Source organism: Lycorma delicatula, chromosome 5 (genome assembly GCF_047948215.1).
Source record: "Lycorma delicatula isolate Av1 chromosome 5, ASM4794821v1, whole genome shotgun sequence".
In the NCBI taxonomy this organism is placed as follows: domain Eukaryota; kingdom Metazoa; phylum Arthropoda; class Insecta; order Hemiptera; family Fulgoridae; genus Lycorma; species Lycorma delicatula.
This window is the reverse complement of record NC_134459.1, coordinates 63,136,691-63,159,962: the sequence shown is the minus strand read 5'-3', so window position 1 is coordinate 63,159,962 and position 23,272 is coordinate 63,136,691. Positions and strand designations below refer to the sequence as shown.

Here is a 23,272-nt window from a genome sequence, read left to right as displayed (position 1 = left end):
AATTGTTGTAACCATTAATGTTTGTGTACCTGAGGTAAGTTTTATTTTTTTCCTAAGTATGCACTGCAGGGGTGTGCATCTGTTTTGGATACAGTAGTGTCCTATCCTAGTAAGCTAGTGATTTGCCATGGCCATCAGTATTCAATGTAAACTTATATTTGGGGTTTGAACCGATCTAAATGTCAGAACTGTATGACATTTGTCATCAACTCAGCATGAAAGTATATTTGAATGCACATATGTTATTAAATGGTTATAAAAGCTAGGTAGTGTGATTGGATGCAATAGTTTTGTGCATTAGTGTTGTTTTTAAACAGCACCCACAGATAAAAACATATAATGAATTGTTGATCTTCAAAAATGTATCAGAAGCAGGATGGATGTGGAAACATTTACCACATCAAATTTTATGATATACATTTTATACGCATCATTTAAAAAAACTTGAAACTAATATATACAATTAAGTGAACAAATAAAAGAAAAAGTAATGACTTATTGCATACTTGTACATGGCCACAAAGCCAATAACACTGTCTCTAGTAAACTGCACCAAAGAATATGTAACTGCTATTGTTATTAATGTCATTACAAATGGTTAACTCCATCAAAAGAACTATTTCTTTTTAAGTTTTTTTTTTACTACTTTTTCCTTCTGAAACAACATTATCAACAAATAAATTTATGAATTATGAAAGAAACATATTGTACTATTAAAAATCAAGTAAAAGGAAAAAAGGATCTTCTAAACACAAAATGGAGCTAATCTTCTAATATTAATATTGGATTTGTATCACCTGTGACATCTTAAAGTAAAAGGGTGGTAGGATAAAATTCTCTGTGAAGATCACGCTTCATTAATGTAATATATTTCATCAAAGGTCAATGCTCGCGGATAATTTTCATTTGGTAGTAGTAGTCTTATTTTTGTTATTTAAAAAAAAATGCTTTTATTTGCCAGTGAAGTAAAAAATATTTAAAAATATCATTAAGGAAAATAATAAAATGAATTTATAAATAATCTATTTTTAATTACTTTTTGGTTTAGTAATATATGATGAAGTTATAACTGAAAGCAAAGCAATTAAGAATTAATTAACTCAACACAATAAATCTTAATTATATTTTATTAACTCATGCTATTACAGAAGTAAAATATACGTGCTTGATTTACGCTTTTTATTATAGACAGAAATAAATACAAAATGAAATTAGTAAATGTACAAGGGTTATTCCGAAACTGATTTCAGGTTGGCAACTGTAAATAAATAGTTGCTACAGCAACACAATATGCTTGTGCAGTATCTATTACATCTTATTGCTCATCCATCTCCTGACCGATCTGTTTAATGCTGGTAAAGAAATATTTAATGACACTAGCTTTTCCTGCCAATTGGTGTAATTCAATTTTTACAAGCAGGATTTTTAGTTAAATTTATGTAGTAATAATGCTGAGATTGGTGCCACAAATTCAGAGGGAAGCAAAGATGTGTGTGTGTATCAAGGGGAAAAGGGCAGTGCTTTTATCATAACCTTTGAAAGGTTATTTAAAAGGTTAACAAGTGTGCAATGTCATTTCACAATTTTTAAATTGCACAGATAATGCAATTAGATAAATGGAGCTTAGTGACTACCATCTCTTGACCAAGATTAAGCATTCTAGATAACTACCCAAGCATACATATTTATCCCCCTCCAACCTAAATAATCAATTTTGGAATAATTCTCAGAATTACAAACTCTTTTTTAAAAAATATTATCAACGCTAAAATAAGTTTTTTCTTAACAAATTTTTGTTAAAAAGGCTTGTCTGCAGTAAAACTATTATAGAATATGACATGTAAACTGCTACTTAATAGTGCAGGTATCCTAGAAAGTTGTACATACATTATCAGTACGTGAAAAGTAATTTTGAACAAATGCCATGAAAGAGCAAGCTTTCATTATTTAGAATGTTGGATCTAAAAGACTACTACAACTACTTTTTTTTTTGTTGTATAATCAAAAAAGAAAAACCAGGAGTCAAGGAGATTAAGCAATTAATATTAATAACAATAATAATATTGATATTCCCAGCATCTACAAGAGTTGGTAAAACTAAGTAAGCAGATTTCATTCATTGCACAATACCAAATAAAAATACAATACAAGGGATAGTTTAAAAATAAAGAGATATTTTCCTGCACCAATACTTGCTTTCACAATTAAGATTGAAAATCCATATCTTCAGTAACTGAAGTTATGAATAACAAATTTCAATGTTGTCAATGTTCTAATTGGGAAAACAAATATCCTTTTATTTTTTCAATTCTCCTTATAAATAGGAACATGAGTAATATATTGATACTTCTCAAAAGATTCTATTATACCTCAAATACAGTTATTTAAGCATTAAAAAGGCACATTAGATTAATATTGCACACATAAGCACCACATCATAATATACATATACAATGAATAGAATGTTGTAGAAATGTATACTGTTTTAATTTCTAAAAGAGATTTTATGGTGTATTTATATTAATTAATGTTGGTGTTCTCTCTGTAGTCGCTTAATAAATAAAAATTTACACATAAATATAAATAAAAGAAAATTATTTATCATGTAATTTTTAATTCTCTTTTATAACACCAAACGTTTACATTACAAATTCATCATGTATTACATCTAACTAACCAGAGCAAAATCACTTAATTATACAAAGAATAATGCTAACAGTCAGCTGTTTCTGTGCTGTATTGTTAGCATAATATACTTACAATAAATAGTAACTAAATTTGCCGAAGGTAATTTTGAAGAAAATTTTCTGCACTAATCGCACAATAAACCTACATGCTAAATGTTAAGAAGCTAATACAGTTTCTGTTATATTGACAAGGACACATTAAATTTGATTAAAACAAATACTGTATAAAGACTAACACACATATAGACACTCATGTCTGGAAAGCAATACTTAAAATTGTTTTCTAATTTTGTTTTTTCTAAATACTATAAGACCATATCATATTCCACAACTAAAAGGATATGGATTAATGTGAAAAATTCAAGAAACAACAAAAAATCCTGACCATAAAAGATATTTGTTTCATATTCAGATTGCTCATCTGGGTCATAAAGAATAGAAAGTTATGGAAAAGATTATTTAGAAATATTATTTTAAAAAACAATGTCTTTTTGTCTCAGACTTTAAAAATATGCTGAGTCAAGATGATATCTACTCTGCATGACGGACCAAACTGAAATGCAACATTTGTAGAAAAAACAGAATTATCTTTACTACAGTCAAGGTAAGGATGAAGTATATTTGTATGTAGCAGAATATTTTGAATCTGTTCTAAAAGTTAGAAATAAATATTCTGAAGAACTTTTCAGACTCATTTCAAAAATTTGTCCAATAATTTTATTGTTCACAGATTATTTTTTGTCAGGAACCATTAGGTTACTGAAAAAATAATTTAAAAGAGATGCCTCTATTCTAAGAATTTAACCAGCACTTAGAAGAGTCAATATGAAAATATAACATTTTTATTTGATAAATAACTTTCTGATCATTTTATGTAAATATTCATGCACAAAATGTTACAGCAGAAAAAGTTAAATGCTGCTCTACAGCAGTAAGCCCAGTAAATGTAATATTAATTAACCAATATATATATGTAATACACTAAATATATAGCCAATGAATGATCAATAGCATGTATTCATCCAAGGAGTGCAAGAAAGATGGATTTGTAATCAGCATTGCAATCGCTCTGAGAACAATAAAATAAAATTAAAAATGAGCATTTATTAAAAAAAAATATCACTATTTTTTTAAATATTATCATGCAATCTTAAAGCACTGAAAAATCATTTGACAGGAGGCAGTAATTAATAATACCGTTCTACTGGTATTTTTTTTTATTATTTAAAATTTATAAAATAATTTTTTTTAATTTAAAAATCGATTAAAATTGAACAAAAATAAAAAACAGTACATAAAGATATATAATTCAGCCTATGAAATAATATAAAAAGTATTATATGATAACAAATTCCAAAGATATATATATATATACACACACATTTTAATCATTATCTTATTGGAAATAATTCCTGTTTAATAAATACACATACATATGCATATCTACATTTCATTCTAACTTTGGTACTCCAAATTTAAGATAATTAATTTGAATAATGTTTTACTGATTATATATAATCAGTCTAAATTTTATTTAAAAGTTAATAAAGAACCCATTTAATTTTTTTAATTCAAACTATTTTATAGTAAAATTCAAATGAGTATTGTTTATATAGTAGTAATACATAAATAGTAAAAGTTATTTATTTATAAACTCAATAATGCAATGTTGAAATAGGTAAATTCCCTGTTACAACACAATCACACTTGAAAAAATAGAATAAAAAACCAGCTTAAAAATGCTTAATAAGAATCTGTGAAGAAACAGGAATTATATTTTTTTTAAATATTAAATTATAAACAATAAATAAATGACACAGAAATATAATTTATAATACAAATAATAATAATATAAACTTATAAGTGGTGCGTGTGGCAGACAAAACAATGTTTCAACGATTATGAAACCAAAGTCAATAACAGTCGTTTATAATCACCAGAACAATCATCCTAAAAAGCAGAACACAAAATGAAAAAAAGATAAAAACAAATAAAAATAATTAAAGTTACTAAAAGCTGTCTTATACACTGTATAATAATCATGTAAATTTTATACACTTATCATCTATCATACAAGTACACCAGTATGAATATACTAGGACTACTCCTTTTTCTTATACGTAAAGGAACACAGCTATGCTGTCTTTTGTAAACAATTTTCAATAAAAAGTACAGAAATTTGCAATAAACTTGTATTTAATCAAGAACGCTTTTTCATTTGCCCAAGAAAAGCAAGCTTGGAAGTATTCTCAAGTTTTTTACCATGAATATGGTAAAAATTATAAGTTTAAAAAATTCCATATTGAGGGGGAATAAATATTCACATTATGTTGGCCACTGTACTATTTGTATATTATCTGTCTAAAATGGGTGTAAATTATCAGTTTGTAGAGATATATGACTTACATCTCCAATTACAAAAAATTCATTGTAGAATATTTTTTCAGGTCCTATGAATAATTTTCAAACTTTCTTCGTTGTATACTTATTAAGCAAGTATAACCTATAAAAGTATTCAGTAAATTAAATTATTTGTTAGTTTGTATAAGACATTTAAAATGTAAAAATTGATTATTTACAATTAGTTAAGAATAGCAAATTTATTCTTTTAATAATCTACAACAAAATTCATGAACATTGCAAATTCTGTAAAGAAAAATCTTAAAATCTAGTAAACAATAGATAAAAAGACTGCACTCCCTCCTTGAATCTCTCACCATTTATTTACATTTTCACTGAGAGAAACTAGGAAATTTCTCCAGGATTGAATCTGGGGATTCATTAAAAAAGTAAATACACATGTATCCTTGTAATAAAAGAAAATGTTTTAGTCAATTAAACCTACTGAACAACCCAAAGGAAATTTGTTATCAGTTAAATAATTATTTCAGTATTAGAATCATGTATACAACAAATTATTATTCCTGTGTATGTTGCAAACTGTTCAATTAATGAACAAAATTCAGACAATTCGGACCTCTTAAAATTGAAAATTTTTTTTTTGTTCTTTTGCTCTATCTCCCTTTGTTTTAAATATTTTTCAAAACTTTTTTGTAAGTTTACACTTCATATATGGCTATCAAAATATGTCTGTAATATTTCAAAAAATGTTAATCAAAAAAGTCTTCAATTTTTTTTAAATTATACCGTTGGACCTAAAATTGAGAAGAGGTTTTCAAAAATTTTCATTTTCTTGTTTTAGCCTTTATTAAAGGGGTTGATAGATTTAGAGAAAACTTTACTTAAGCAAATTTGTTAAGATTAACTTTTTTATGAATATTTCTAGAAAGATCTTTATTAAAATTTATTACCCACCTTTAAAAATTTATTTCTTTTCTGGCTATAAATTTTAATTTTTACAACTGATAGCTACAAAAGGTCATGTTAATACTTGGCTAGCTTTTTTAAATTGTTTTCAATTAAAAACTTATAACTTCAGAAGTTACTATTTCAAATAAATTTAATTTGAATTAATCAAATAATAATTAGTTACTTATCAAATTATTTTTGCCGTAGATTATTCAATGACGAAAAATCTTTGAATAATTTTTTTTTAAATTTGATAATTTTCACTTTATGTGTGTGTAAAAACAAAATCCTTTTTGTAGGAATTTTAATTATGTATTTATTACAGAAAAATTTATGATCAGATGTAAAGTAAAACTTAAAATTGTCTAGTTAATTTTAAAAATGATCAGTTCATAAAATTTTATTCATTTTTAATTTATATGGGTGGCACAAGGAAAAGGGAAATTTTGAAAGCAGTAGTGGCAGCCCTGAAAAGCTGGTAGAAAGGTGAGAGTGGCATCCTTCTGTGCACAATTACCTGCCACTTAGTAATCATGGACCAGTGGGTCAGTATACAGTGTGTATTTGCTGTGAAGGCATTTTACAAGTGGTAACAGTGTGACTGCTGCTCAACAGGAATTCCAATCTCATTAAAATTTAGGATGTCATGGTCACATTCTATCTTACCATGCCATCAGGTCATGGGTTAAGAATTTTGAGGAGACAGGTTCAGGAAAGAAACCACCAGGAGGTCAATGAACTCCAGAAACATTGAAGCAATTCGGGCCTCAATTGAAAGGAGCCCACAACAATTGGCAAGGAAACACATAGCAGCCTTAAAGTTAAACTGAATAACTGTTCATCAAATACTCCACAGTGATTTGAAGTTTCACCCTTATAAAATTCAGTTTCAGTCCCTGTCCACAAACAGGAACTAAATCCATCAGACCATGCAGTGTGATAACAATTCTATGATAAAATGATTGAAAAAATTAATGACAACCCTAATTTTGCTGATAACCTTTTCATGTCAGATAAGGCTCATTTCCATATCAGTGGGTATGTAAACAAGCAGAATTGCAGATACTGGGCAGCTGAAAATCCTCTTCCATTGCACGAATGACAATTACACAGCCAAAACGTACAGTTCGATACACCTTATCAACACAAGGTAGGTGTGATTGGGCCTTACTTCTTTGAGGATGAGAGAGGGAATGTAACAACAGTAATGTGTGAATGAAATGTTGATATGCTTGAAACTTTTGTAGCAGAACAACTTCAAAACTTTCCTAATTGTCATAATCCTTGGTTTCAGCAAGATGGAGCAAAGTCCCATACTGCCAGAGCATCAATGGCAGCTGTTCGACAACTCTTTGGTAACTACTTAATTTAAGGTTTGGTGACATTCATTGGCCCCCAAGATCACCAGATTTATCGGTGTGCGATTTTTTCTTGGGAGGCCACCTCAAAAGTAAAGTGTTCATCACTTGCCCAACAACAATAGCAGAGTTGAAAACAAGGATTCGAGAAGAAATCACTGCAATTCCCATGGAACTGTTTTAATGTGTCATGCAAAAACTCAGCCATTGCTTCCAGAAATGGATATGTTCGAATGCCCATCATCTTATGGACAATGTTTTTTTAGAAAATAATTTTTTTTTGTGTTGTGACACTTAATGGCGTGTAATTTACTATTTTTTTCCAGAATAAAACTAGTAAATTCATTTTTTATTTTTGTGAGAGTTACTTCAAAATTCCCTGTTTCCTTGTGCCACGCTATTATTTTTTTATATTTACTGGAGTTTGTCATTTTTAAAGAAAATATAATCTGATTTTATATTGAGAGACACATCTGCTCTGTTCTACTTAAACAGACTTGGTATATTTACATTTAATTGGCAAGTGAATAACTGTGAACCTATTTGACATGTTTGGAAGTGTTATTGTATCCCCCCCAAACAAGTGTAAATTATCAATGATAATACTCATCCATCTCCACAAGGCTATGGTATAAATGTGTATTTGTAATGCAAGATTTCTTCAGGTATATGCAATATGTCATTCTGTATGTAAAAGACAGACAGGACGTGAACCTCTCTTGTATAAGTAGTATTTTTGTACCCTTCCTCCTTCCTTTCTTTATATCCCTTCCCTCTTGAAGTGCATCCCTAAAACTATCTACATATGAACAATTCAGTACACAATCATCTCACCGCAAGCCATTTTGAATCAATGTTTTCAAGAAATAGGGTCAATCTATGTTCAACAGACAGGCAAGTTAATGCGAGCCTATTTTGTTTGTATACATGTGTACCCCTATCAATTCCCCCTCCCCCCATGGATGTGCACTTCATGAAAATTTCATGTGTAAAGCATAGCATATAAATCCCCACTCATCTTCATGATCCTATTTTTGTGTGTTTCAGGTGTAATAATAGGATAAAATAAAGGTACCCTCAGTAATGTCAACTTAAAGTTTATTTCCAAAAAAGTTCATTAATAAATGTGTTATCAGAAAAAGTATTACAGAAATGAAAATTTATGAATAGCTATTCTGTAGCAAAAAAATTTATATATTTTTATTTTTCCTACTTTTGATATTTATTTATTTTTATTATACGCAAAATAGTTTAGAATCGCTTAGATTTAGCAATACTTTCCCAGTTATTTTTATAGGTGACTTTTATAAACTTTGGTTTGTGCACAAGTAGCAAACAAGGTGAAATAGTAATAAATGAATGAACCAAACCTAAGCAAAAAACTGAATTCAAAATGTTGCATATTAATTGGCTGCTTGATAATAAAACTTCCAACAAATTACCAATCATTTCCACCACAGAACAATATTTCTATCTCACACAGGGTAACAGATTTAAAATATGTACAATTGTAGCTTTGCTTTTTCAAATACATGCAAGTGTATATGAACGGGATGGAACAAATAAGAATGATATATGAATGGTTTCCGTTATTTTATGGAGACCTGGTCAGGGGCAAAAACGTAAACTGCATCTCAATCTAATAATTCCATAGCAAATGGAACATCTCCAGAAGTAGCAAACTGAAAATTAAGAGCATGAAGCAAGGAGCTTACTACCAAACTATAAACTAGTTCTTATAGATTATCAAAGTTAAACAACCCTGACTGAATGCAGTTTGTCTGGATGCTGCTGGTATTAGTAAATAGCTAAAAACCATAACAATGCCAGTTTGAAAAAAGTGCTAAATGCATAAAATAGATCAATTAAAATATTCGTTGACAAAAAATGTACAATTAAAATTAAATATAGTGGCCAGCCTTCAGTTATCAATAATGATAATAATTAAAAATCATTAATAATTTTGAATTTAACATATTTATTTCAATTTGGAAGGTTCTTACTGGAATAAAAATTATACCAAATCACAGATTATAAGTAATTGTTAGTTTGTATGAGTAATTCATATCAGAAATCACAACAATGGAGCTATATGGCATAGTAGTACAAAAATATTGTTAGTAGTCATGAAAAATAATTATGGCATTTCCTAATATTCATCAATATATCACATTAATTGCAATACAAATGTTAACTTCATATTATAATAAATAACCTTTCAATTTCATTCAAAATCAATTAAGATTATTTCATTATAGAAAAAAACCTTGGTCAACACAAAATTACTTCTGCCAATTTAAAAGTATAAACAAAAAATAAACATGTGATAAGATGCTGTGCATTTGCCAATGCAGATTTGCAAGTAAGGTGCCCATAAACATAAAAGTATACTCTTAATGCATAAAAAAAGTTATAATATCCAAAATTAAAGCAATTACCAATTTGGCTAAACAAAACAAAATAAAAACTTGCCATTTTCAAGTAGCAATTATGTACCACTTCAACCATACTTAGGTTTTTTAATAACATGATCTACAATCATAAATCTGTATTCACATAACTACTTGTTTTTTAAGTAACTTTTTATAAAGTATGTTAATTGAATAAATGGTATTCAATTTAAAAAATCATTTTCAAAAATTTTCTTTAAATGTATACTAAGCATTTCTTTGATACTCAAAATTAAGTAGGATAATTTTAATCTTTCAAGTCACAAAATTTCCTATACAGCAATCGAAGCATCATCTTGGAGGGATTGTCAATTAAATTGGAACTAAATTTATTATTAAAAAAGTAAAAAAAAACCTAAGTATGATTAAAATATTGTAAAAAAAACTTTTACTTACAGCAATACGTTCTTCAAGTGGTTTTCCATACAATTCAGCATATTCTGCTTTTATATCTCCAAGGTCAATTTCTGAACGGGCAACAATAATCCTAATCAGTGTTCTATCTTTAGTACCAAAACCTGCCATACTATCTTCAAGACGCTCAGCAAAGTATCTTGATTTATTTTTGACACACTTAACTGAAAAAAAAATTATATCATCAATATATCGTTAATAAATACATACAACTTCAAATAAAAACAACACTTATTTCATAAGCCACCCAGTTAATTTTTAGACTAGAAAGGGAGAATGCCACCTATGCACATTTTTTTTTAAAGTAATACTAACTGCGTCTAACACATTTATCTGATGCAGTATCTAATAATCAAAAATTGCTGTAATTTTACTTTTATCAATACTATTACAAATTTTATTACTCCATGAATAATCTTCTTTAAAAATAAAATAAATTACAAAATTTCAACTTTTCAAATTATCAATATATCAAAAAATAAAAATGGAAAATCAAAGGACTGATTTTTTTTAAACATATAACAAACAAGGACATCAAACAGTGTAAAAATAGTTAATACTACAAAAATATAAAGAGATGATGACATAACTCAAAACGTCATTTTTAAATATTTATAAAACAAAATTTTTTTTTTCTAATTTTCAATCAAAGTCTAGGGTATTTTACCAAAACTATCACAACAAATGTACAATCACAAACGAAAAATACGGACAATTAATGTATTTACCAATTGCAAGGAATCCTTCTTCAAGACTTCCACCAACTTCTGATTTAATAGCCTCTTCAATGTCATTACCAGTTAAAGTTTCATATTCAGAGAAAATTTTTCTTAACTGCGGGTATGATCTAGATACCAATATAGCATTGAAAGTTGATTCATCTGTCCCCCACTGACCTTCCCCTGTTCAAAAAGTATAAAATAAAATAAAAACATGAGAAGCAATTAATAACAAAATATATTTTACTACCAAATCATGCAGCTGCTTTAAAATACATAATCATCTACATTATAATTAGTTGTAAAAGTTATACAGTCAGCCAAATAACTTCAGCCCATATAAAGCACCTCAAATACAAGACTGAACAGAGCTGCTCAGCCTGTAATTAATGATATTCATTATGCAGTCTTTACAGTGAAAATATCATCAGCATTCTGACACTGACTACAGTCAACTTATTTCACTTGCTTCAAAGCTAACACCAGATGTATAATAACTTCATATTCTAGCAACAAGAAGGAAAAATATTCCACTTTAACATAACTTCTCTATAGTTAGATATACCTGAGTGTGGTGACATTCTTGTTTCCCCTTTAACTATAGTTACTGCTCATTTTCAAACATGTATAAAATATTTATGGTCATAAAAATGTTTGTAGAGTGCTACTGTTACTTCAATGTTCAAACTAGTATATTATAATTCATATTATTACCACCATCAGCATTACGTAGTTTAAAAGTGCATCCACACTTGTATCTGTATCATATAATTTTTCTAAGACAAGTGACTGACACTTTATCAATCCATACAATTATATCTATGTAAGTGAATGATATGGATCATATCATCTAATCATTTGCAACAGGATAATCTTAAACAACATAATTTCATGCATCTTATAAAATAAAATAATACTGTATTACACTTTAAATCAATAAACTTTAAAATTGTTACTAAACCTATTTTTATAAACTATCACTGATACGAGATGTGTAAACATAAAAACAAAAAAAAAATTTTAACAAGTGCATCAGTGCGTGAACACAGGACGGAAGCAAAGCTTCTTATGCAATAGGTAGGCATAGTGAAGGAATCATGGCGCACGACACTCATTTTTTCTCAGTTGATTCCCCATTCAAAAGCCTGCATTAAGAAGCTTCGCTTCAAAAGACCAGACAGTGCAAAACCTATTTATTGTTTTTTCATAAACAATTTTGTTGACATAATCATAATATTGAAAAATGATTATATTATCAGAAAAGTAAGTGATTGCCTCAGATGTCCATCCATACCACTGCATATCACAATTTGATAATAAACAAATACTGAAATGAACATATAAACAATTAAAAATTTTATCAAATGACTAGATTCTAATCTACATATTACAACTTTTATAGCTTCAAATCTTAAAAGTTTCTTTCATTTTCACATCGCATAATATGCAAGCGAGTTGCACATGAAAAACAGAATAATAAAACATATAAAAACCATCAATTTAAATGATAAATGCTCAGAATTAATTATTTTTATTGAGAAATAATCAGCCTGACATTTTTTTACATGTTGTGCTCATTTTTTTGCATCTCCTGGATTCCAGATACCGAAGAAATATTTTTATAAAATATCAATAAGAAATAATACTTTAGTGTTTGTTTGTTATTTTTACCTTCAGAAATAAAAAAAAACAGTCTGTGATCAATCGGTCCCATTGGCATGCTGACTGAATTTTGATCGGAGTTGCTGATGAGACCAATCAGTCACCTACTTTCTTACCTTATATAATATTCAATTTATTTCAAAACAATATTCACAATACTTAAAAATAGTGAAATTACCATTATCTATAATGATTATTTGATTTATGATTTTTTATTCCTTAAGATTTATATATTTATTTATTTAAGAAAAAAACAGTCTTTTTGTTGGGCATATGTATAATCTTTGACTAAATTGTTCAATTTACTTAGGACCAACAGCTTCTTTCAATTTATATATCTTGTAGATAACCATGTTGGAGTAGCACTAGTGTTCACTTTTATGAAATTGACTGTTTTCACCATGTTCATGGGCAGAATATTATGAGAAATATTTTCTACACTTATTTTTACCATACTTTAATTCTTTCAGACATGATTTTTCAACAACTAAATGATCACTATCTGATAAATAAAATTCACAAAAGTCAAATTCAAAATATCTACCTTCACGATATAGTCTATCTTCTATATCAGAATCTGAATGCAAATAATTTTTTCTTGACACACAGCGCCTTTTTGCATGTGAAGGCCCTAAACATCATTCATTTTTTTATTTATTTTTTAGTTACAGGGAGAACCTCTTTCTTACTCGTGGATGTACTGACAACAAAACAGAACAGAGGTACTAACCAAGCTGGTTCCCCCACTCTAGCACACCCACTCTGCCATTCAGCTCGGAACTGCTTGCTGCATAAATAGCAAAATTACCATTTATTAACCCTCGTAGAAATTTATGGACTACCTTTAACTACAACTATTCCTTATCTCCAACTAACAAGTACGTGTAGTCTGTGAATCTTTTACAGCACAAATTTCTAATGTGATACAAATCGTAACAAATTTCTCCCCTATAACTTTATTTGGCAAAAAGAAATATAAAATTGGGGAAACTTGAAATTTATGTCAATTCTGAAATGAACAATTAATGCATTTTAATCAGAAGTGTCAGGTGAACAACCACTATATCAGTTTCTAAAATAGTTTCTTTTATCATATAAAAAATAATGGTTTTACATTAAACACATAACATTAAAAAAAAACTAGCACAAAAAAGCATAAAGGACAAAAATAATCACCTATTAATATCAAAGTGAAGTTCTGTAGATTTATTTCAACAATAAACACAATCTGAAAGATAATACTCAGAATGACATTCTCTTAGCCCTAAAATACTTTTTGCATTAAGATTAAGCCCCAAAACAAAACGGTACACAATAAATGAAAGTGTACACTGGCAAAACAAGTATTTTTAGAACATTTAAGCTCACAAGCTCAGTGAAATATTACACATGTGAGTTACTATTGATCTAATCAGGTGCAAGAGTTCTTGAAAATAGTCTCTATATGGAAGAAAACTCTCATATTTTAATTTTATGATTGTAAAATATAAACTACAATTTAACATAATTTAATTTTAAATTACGTTTTATATTAAAAACAAGTACATACATAGTAGTATCATAAATAAAAAAATAGACACAAATATAATAAATTAATGTTTGGCAAAGGTGATAACTAATTTCCTGGCAAATGTCTTGCATTTTTTTTACAGTTTTATCTTCCTTAAAAGATGTGTACAGCATTTCCTAGGTCATAATAAAAAACAAATTTAAAAAAATTAAATTCCAAGAGAAAATGCATTTCATGTACTAAAAATATTTAAATTATATAATTAATTTGACCAACCAGCTGCAACTAACTCCTCAGCATCTCTAACAGCTGCTTCATCATCAACTTCAGGATTTTCATCTCTATTTGCCTGAAATGAAAAAAATGCATGTACTTGTATACTAAAGTAGAGAAACTAAATTAGAAAAATTAGGTACATTCACATACAGCTATATAAAAGAAAACTACTTTAAAAATGTAATATCAGATGATAACTAAAAAACTTTATCCTACACTAAATTAAACTTATTTTGTCTTTTAACATCTGTTTTTCCCAGATCTCTGGCTGGAGTTATGGTGGGATATGGCAGATCTTTACAGCAAAATGTACCTTCAGACATCAATCTATTAGAGGGAATTAGATACAAAAATTTGTAACACATGTAGCATATGAGAAAATATCAAACCAGAATGCAAAAACTCTCTCCATACACATCAGAAATACAAATTCCTCCTTCTGGGTTCAATAATTAAAAAAAATTATTTAACACTGATGTAATTTTATATTTCAGAAGGTTATCATTTTAAGATATAATTTGTCAAGTTACTGAGTCCTGAAACATAATGCACTTTCATAAAAGAATATATAATGTTGTTGTAATATGTAATATTTATTGGAAAGATTATAATAACTATTAACACTCTTAATGACTAACTTAAACAAATTTACACTCACTGGATCACATATCAAAGCATTCTCAATTAATCAACCAATTTTTGTCGCTGACAGTAGCACTGCTATTTTGCTCTATGATTCCAGGAGTTGGTAGCTTATTGATCAAGAAGAAATGTACTTAGGATGAGATCAAAAATGCATTTAATTTAAATGTATAATCCTTTAGTATAGCATAATTATGAGTTTTTATGTCTGAATATTTTATAAGGTTCAATTTTATTATATCCAGAGTGTTATTATGTTAGTACATATCTGTATTTTGTTTATGTTAGTAAATGTTGATTCAATGTTACTGTTGAGTACTTTTATGCTTTTAGAATTCTACGTTTAGATTGCTCATTTACCTATTCAAGTTTCCCATTTTTTCAATCTGTATGTGCTTTTCAAGCATTATATAGAAATAGCCTAATTGGTTTTTATAGCCTAATAGTTTTTAATGTGATCAAAAATCTTCACCCTGTTACAGATCACAATTTTTAAATTTAAATATCTGTAAGGAACCCTAACCATTCTTGATAAAAATTAGTTATTGGCATTTATTCAAATAGAATGTGCTTAAAGTTAAACCTTCTGTAAAACATTCTTTTACCAGCAACTCCCTTCCAGGAAATAAATAAGAACCATTTCGCTGAGTAACTGTGGGAAATTTCATCATTTTTTTATAATTATCATTTATTATTATTATTGCTACAGATAAAATTTATGAGGCTCATTATGTTAGATGCTAATAAGTTTTCTAGATTTCAAGAGAAAAAAGAATCACAGACATAAACAATAGAAAACCAGTGTCAAGATACTGAAACTAATTTTATAAAATTATAATGAAAAAATACATAAACAAAAACTTTAATATTTATAGCAAGACATAACAACTTATAAACAGCAACCAAATTAAATTTTTTAAGTGATTAATTATTTTAATGTGTTTCAAAAGCACGTAATTTATTATTTTGTTACCTAGTGTTCACAATATTAAATATATATTCATAACTCACACTATGTTTATTAAACAATTAACATACAGCAATTACCATTAATTTCACATCTTTTGAATTTAGATGTCCAAACAGTACACAACAATCAAATTATTTAATTCATCACTGTTAGTATTTAGTTTATCCTACCTGCTCTAAACCTGATTAACAGTTGTTTTATTTCTTACCCAGTGCTCCGTTAAATTTTTACTTTTATATATAAACTTACATCACTAATAAACTTGAGTGATCATATCTCAAAAAAAACTGTGGTCCAAGTTTCATGATTTTGTGATCATCATTACATTCATGAAGCAATTGCATATGTGTATCTTTCTTTATATTTGATTACACTCATATATTAAATGATCAGCAAGTGTTCATAGGTTAATTTTGTTCAGTTTTTTCAAAAAATATATAATATAATAAATGAAATATTATAGCCTATAATATTTAATATTTTTAGTAGTTGAGAAAATAATATATAATAATTATTATAAATACAAAACATCAAAACCAAGTATAAAATAATAGGGCATATTACAACAATATGTCATACAAAATAATTATACTGCAATAATGAATTATATTTTTTTAAGCTAATAGTCATTCTTTTTAATTGTGCCTACTAGAATGACAAACAAATTAGACTATGTTGATCTGTCTATTCATTTTTAATTAAAATATAACTTTTTCATATGTGTAATTTTTATTCTAAAAGTTATATTTTTTTATATAACCTTTAATTTAGTTTAATAACCTTTTGAATACCGAGATAAAATATATTGTTTTAGTAAATGAGATTTGGAATATGAATCAATAGAATTTATACTTTTGATCACAACAGCGAATAGTATCAGAATATAGAAACAACAGGCCACAACCCACATTGAATTTTAAAAACAAAGACGAGGTATCTTTTATAAGTAAGTACAGTTTTAATATATATCCACTGCAGCACAGCTGTTGTCATTTCGTGCATGTGCAATGAGTAACTACATCTCATGATTTGCTACAAACGCCATTACATGATTTTTAGTCTTTGTTTAGAATTTCCTGCGCATGTTTAAAATGCCTATGATTACAGACAGTATCACCAATTGTGAAATACTTACTGTAATTCATTTCTTAAATGAAAGAGGTATAAAAGCGACCAAAATTCATCAATAGATTACAGAAGTGTAAGGGGATTATGCTATGTCCTATGGAATGGTGAGAAAATGGGTTAGAGCATTTAAAGATAGCTGTACAAAAACACATGAAACGCCACACAGTGAGTGAAAATTTGTTATTACTCCTTAAGGGCACGGTGGATCCCTGTCTAACAATGTTAATGTTGGTACACTTTTCTGTTGAATCAAATAAGTTATATACCTGATATTTTTCTATTTTACAGGTTAATATGTTTTACATTTTTTCTCAAAAAAACATTGAAATATTTAAAACTATACACTTAGTTGAAAGAGCTAAACAAATTATAAATTTACAAAAAATTTCAAGTTTCTCTCATTTATACTACTTGAGAAAAGTGTACCTAAAGACAAAAAAAAAATCAAGTTTTGTAAAAACTGCATCTAAAGATTTTATAAACAGAAAACATACCTTTAGTACTGTTCACCGCTATAAGATGGTGTTTCCTGGTCTTCCTGCAGTCCATAACTATCCTCTAATTTTCTTCTGCTGAGATTCCTCTTCTGCCTAATTTTTTTCTCTAGTTGTTGGATATCTCAATCGCTCATCTAGTTTTTTCATTGCATCAAGTGTGTATTTGTCTGGATCTAACTTCATTTCTACTAAAGCCAAAACTTTTGCTATATTGCCATCATTAACTTGAAAATGGCATTGTATATTCCAACGTGAAGAGTTTTAACACCAACAAAAGTTCTTTTGGGCATTGTCGACCAAATTGTATTGTTCAAACTTTCATTGACATTTTGGGTTTTGCAAGATAAACATTTTTCCAGCAACACACGATCAAATAAATCCTTGAAAATTGACTTAATTTCATCCATGATTATTTTATTCAAACAGAAGTGCTGATTATGGTCGTATGGTATTTTCTTTTTTCAGCATCCTGGTACTTACTTCCCTTGACTACTGACTTCATAATTTTTATTCTTTATAATTACATATTTCATTTTTAATCAAGTTTTTTTTTTAATAAAATGTGTGTATTCCTCTTTATAAACTACTAATGTATTTATCTTCTCATGAGCAATGCTATTATACAACATATTAATCATTACTTTTTAATAGTAATATCTTTTATATTACTTAATTTACTTTTTATTGTACATATATATGTTTGTATTAGTCTACTTTTGTATATAGTAAAAAAATCTATTTTATTTATAACCCTATGAATGGCCAGGCACATTGTGGTACTGATACTATTATGACTTCTAAGTCCTTTATCTAACTTACAGCCGCATAAATATTATTTGTAACCTTGATTTTGGTAGCTGACTTATTTCCTAAATTTTAACGTTGTATTAGAATTAAACAAGAAAATATGTTACTAAAATAAAATAGATAGTTGCATTATTATCATACATATTTCATCATTGGGACTTTGTGTAGTTAAATAAAAAGAATTTAAACATTTTGTACAATCCTCTGTGTTTTATTACAGAATCATTAACATTTCTTAATGATACTGTAATAAATTATGTTCAGTTTTGTTATTAAGGAAAGCATCTGTCAACAAATCTAATAACATTTGCCTGTTATAACTATGAATTATTGTAAATATTCTTTTATTTGTTGTTTTAATGACTGATGACATCATTTTTAAATATTTATTTAATAATTGCATTTGTGTTGTAAAGATTTAAATTAGATCACTATTATAATTATAGTGTTTTAATTTCCTTGATGAAGTTGTACAGTAATAAAACAGGGTAAAGCAATGATATTCATAATTTACTTAGTACCATAGTAAATTGAAAATAAACAAAATGTAGGTGTTGTGAACAAGTTCAGGCAAGTAAATTACTTTCATGTTGAATATATTGAGCTAACCTTAATTATTCATGATATTTTGTTTAAGAAGCGTTTTCAAATAATTTAAATTTTTCTAAAAAATTGATATTTAAAGCTAAAATCATTTACTGAACCATTATTAGTTATTATAAACAGCTCATAACAAACTTTACCACGTTAAGTTTAAATCTCAGTTCTTAAAATATTAACTCATTTAAATAGTAATTTATTGTACCTTTTTTATGTTGTACCAATAGAGTTTTAATTAATTACTTCCATATATTTCAGGGCTTATGAGCTGTAAGGTTGGCCAATGAGAATTTAAACTGAGCCCAATGTGTAAAGCATTGTTTATATTTTCCTTTTATCTAATTCATTATACACACTTTATTTGCTATTCTACAGCTTGTATTTAATTTATGATTAATCAGTTTTAGTGGTTTATAAACAATTGATAAAAATATACTTTAAAGGAATGGTTAATTATTTACAAAGTAGAAATGGTTGTAATATAAGGTAATACCAAAAATAAAAGTTCCTCTACTGTTTATAATAAGGACATTAAAAACTATACTATGATATAACACATATACACATTACTATATATATATATATATATTTCTTCTCTGTGTGTATGTGACTGAACTCCTCCTAAATGGCTGGACTGATTTTGATGAGATTTTGTGTGTGTGATTAAGTTGATTCGAGAATGGTTTAGATTGATTCAACAGAAAATGTTTTTTTAATTTATTTATTTATTTATGTGTTGTTGATCTTGGGATGGTTAAAGTTCACAACTGGATCCAGTACGCTGCGATCGCGTTTTAGAATTTTTTTTAATTTTTGGCATATCAGTCAGATCCAGTAGTTGGTGCTGTGATCAGATTTTAGAAATTTTTTAATTTTGTTGCTTTTTCGCATATCAGTTACTTGCATCATAGCTTAGTGTTGTTATTACATTAAAATTCATATTTTTAACAGACTACTGTATTTGGAGAGTAGTTTGAATTAAATCCAATAGGTAGTGCTGTTCTAACAATTGAATTTATTTACATTCTGACTTTTATAAAGTGAAAGGTTAAATTTTATGAAGTTCCGTAATGTTTTGAAAGTTTCTTAATGTTCAGTATTAATTGTAATAATTTTGCAGCCACACCTCAATTCGTTAAAAAATTATTTTCCACCAAATAATGTGATCAGAGAGTGGTGTGAATTAAATCTGACAGGTAGTGCTGTTGTTTTGCCATTTGGATTTATTTACATTCTGACTTTTATAAAGTGAAAGGTTAAATTTTGTGAAATTCCTAAAGCCCAGTTTTTTAAGGTTTTATGAAATTTTCAATTGTATTCATTTAATCTGTATGTATACTCAAATCTAGCAATAGCGAAGCACTGCCAAGTCTGCTAGAATTGCACGCTTATTGAGAATATTATATTATTATTTATTGAAATAACGTTTTAAAGTGTAATTAAAAAATATACATTGAGCAAATTTGTAAGGTGCAGTATTTGTGAGTATTTTACATGATTTTTCATGAATTTTAATGATGTGTACAGGTGCATTCAATAACAATCAACTTACTACAAATTTAAATTGTCAGTTCTCATTTGATTCTATGCAACTTATGAAGTACTGAACGGCTCTTTGAAAATAAAAATGTAAGTTTGTAAAATAAATTATAACATTTATAAAATTAAAATATAAGTTACTTATAATAACTATTATAGTTTAAAGTATACTTAAAAAATTGAAGTTATAGTTTTTGTAGCTTATTAATATAATAAAAAATTGTCTAAAATTGTTTTTAATTTACAATTATCTAAAATTTGGTAAAATAGATGTTAAAATAAAAAATGAGAAAAATTTCTATTAAAATTTTAACTACGTTGCTTTTTTTTACAGTGCTTTAATTTTTTTATTAATTGATTAATTGAGCTATCACATGGTTATGAAACTTCAAAATTATTAAATAAAAAAAAAATGTAGGCAGTACTTTTTTAGAATGATCTAAAGTGAAAATTAGCAGTAATGTAGATGCAAATTTATTAATTACACCAATTATTAATTTTACGATGTTTCGATTTTTTTACTCAATTTTCATCAGACATCTCAATATTTAGTGAAAATAAATATTAACCATATTACACATAATTAATTAATAAACGCATTACAATAATACAACAATCACAAACTGAAAATAGTCATATTAATGAAATTTCATCCACATTCCTGCTAATTTTAACTTGAATAAGTTACTTATATTTATGTATTGTGCATTTATTACAGAACAATGTCACATCAGGACAACGTCTAGCTAGCGGGTCCGCTAGTGTATATATATATATACTATAATATATATATATATATACACACACATTCTTAAAAAAAATATATATATATTTATATAATCATCAAAATAAATTAAATTAAGGAAATAATTATAAGTTTTACTGATATAATATACTAATAATAATGACAATTAATGATAAGCACATTAATCAAATATCCAAGAATATGTTAACAAACAACTAAAGCTATTACAGTACAGATATTTTACACTTCTTAATAAATTTAATACTGAATCGAAGATAAATAAATTCTTGAATTGCATCCTACAGTAGCAGTCCATTTTTCTATTACTACATGAAAAAAAAAGAATAACAAAAAAAAAACCATTAAAAGCAATTTTCAATGCAAGATGCAAAAGAAGTATGAAAAATATTTTCATACGAATAGGCTCTTTCTGTTCTATTAAAAACCTTAGAATGGTAAAGAGATAGCTAATGATAATAATTTAACTTGTATTAGTAGTACTGCTACTGTTTGATATTAAACCAAAAAAATCAGAGACTCAACTAACAAAACGCAAAGAAATAAAAAAATTAAAATATGTTTTTTTATTTAACTTTATCAAATATCAGATTAAAAACGATACTGAAATTAGGAAGAAGGAGGTTTTAACATTTGGACAGATGATTATAATAGTTTACTGATATAATATACTAATAATAAATATATAACATACTAATAATAATGACAATTAATGATAAGCATATTAATTTAATATAAACACCAAAAATTTGGTGCTGATATTAAAAAACCTATGCGTGGACATCATTTTAAACATATATAACAATGTTTTATACATGGAATAAACCTCAAAAAACTAACAGATAAACAAAAAAAAATGTAAACCCAAAAATATACAAGTATAACCAATTTAATTAAAGATAAGTATAAGTAGTGTAAAAAAAAATAACATGATTTTCATTTTATTTCATCATAAATGAAACAGTAGAAAATCTCATCGATGTTATAAAATTATTCACTTCCTTTTTTTAAAATACACTTCACTAGTACTTTTTTATTTTTCATATACATTATTAACACAAAAATAATTGCTACATTAGGCACTAGTGTATAGAAATTAAAATAAATAAATAATTAACTATGTGCATTGTAAGAATTATGGATAAGTTTTGTAATTAAATAATCAACTATTTCATTATTACTGCATAAATGGAAACTGAAAAATGAACAATCTGTATTACATAAAAAATTCATTAAAAAGATATCAAATTACCTGACAGAGCGAGACTAAAAGCCTTTTAAAATTTCCAGAAGTATCACTTTTTAAATCATCTTCAAGTGAATTATCATACACTGAAAAATATTTATATTAATATAAATTACAATTTTAAAATCAAAAGTTGCTTAAAAAACTATAGTGCATTGAAAAAATCTAATTTTTATATTTTAATTAATACAATCTAATTTTATACATTATAGTAAGTTATATATAAACACTGTTTATAAAAAAAAAATATAATGAGAAATAACATGAGTGGTGGCTTAAATGTAATACACAATCGCTCATAACTCACAAATGAAAAGAAATTAATCATATAAAATAAATATGGCACAAAAGTACATTTTATTTGCACAAAACTTAGATTTATTTTTCCATGTAGTCACCATCTAGAGCTATACATTTTTCTCTACAGTGAACCAGCTTTTCTCATTCCACCAATGAAGAATCCTATCTGTCTTTCCTTGACCACACTATGAACTTTAGTTCATCATAGAGTAATGATCCCTTAACAGCCCTCTCTAATAGCAAAAAGAAGTGAATATCACAGTGCACCAAATCTGATGAATACGGAAAAGGTTCAAATTTCAACTTCACAAGAGCCTCAGCAGTTGCACACAATATATGGCTAAGCATTATCGTGTTGTAGAATTACTGGCTCCACAGATTATGACACACATGTC

The 23,272-nt window shown here is 27.2% G+C and overlaps 1 protein-coding gene and 1 long non-coding RNA gene across 3 annotated transcripts in view; one reads left to right on the top strand and one right to left on the bottom strand.

The window, feature by feature from the left end:
- Positions 1–1,109: 1,109 nt before the first annotated feature.
- LOC142325024 (annexin B9-like) overlaps positions 1,110–23,272 on the bottom strand; it is a 58,439-nt gene continuing 36,276 nt past the window's right edge. Inside the window, exons 4-8 of one of the 2 annotated variants that reach the window (XM_075366275.1) lie at positions 22,584–22,663; positions 14,386–14,458; positions 10,947–11,120; positions 10,201–10,382; positions 1,110–3,756 (exon numbers count right to left, since the gene is read on the bottom strand). In XM_075366275.1, coding sequence (XP_075222390.1) covers positions 3,706–3,756; positions 10,201–10,382; positions 10,947–11,120; positions 14,386–14,458; positions 22,584–22,663 — 560 coding nt within the window. In that variant the 3' untranslated portion in view covers positions 1,110–3,705. Of the gene's footprint in view, positions 3,757–4,425; positions 4,638–10,200; positions 10,383–10,946; positions 11,121–14,385; positions 14,459–22,583; positions 22,664–23,272 lie in introns of those variants that run through there. The other variant, XM_075366274.1, reaches the window with a different exon arrangement.
- Positions 3,171–7,706, top strand: LOC142325025 (uncharacterized). The gene is made up of 2 exons (XR_012756471.1): positions 3,171–3,291; positions 7,291–7,706. It is a non-coding gene; the product is annotated as an uncharacterized LOC142325025 (long non-coding RNA).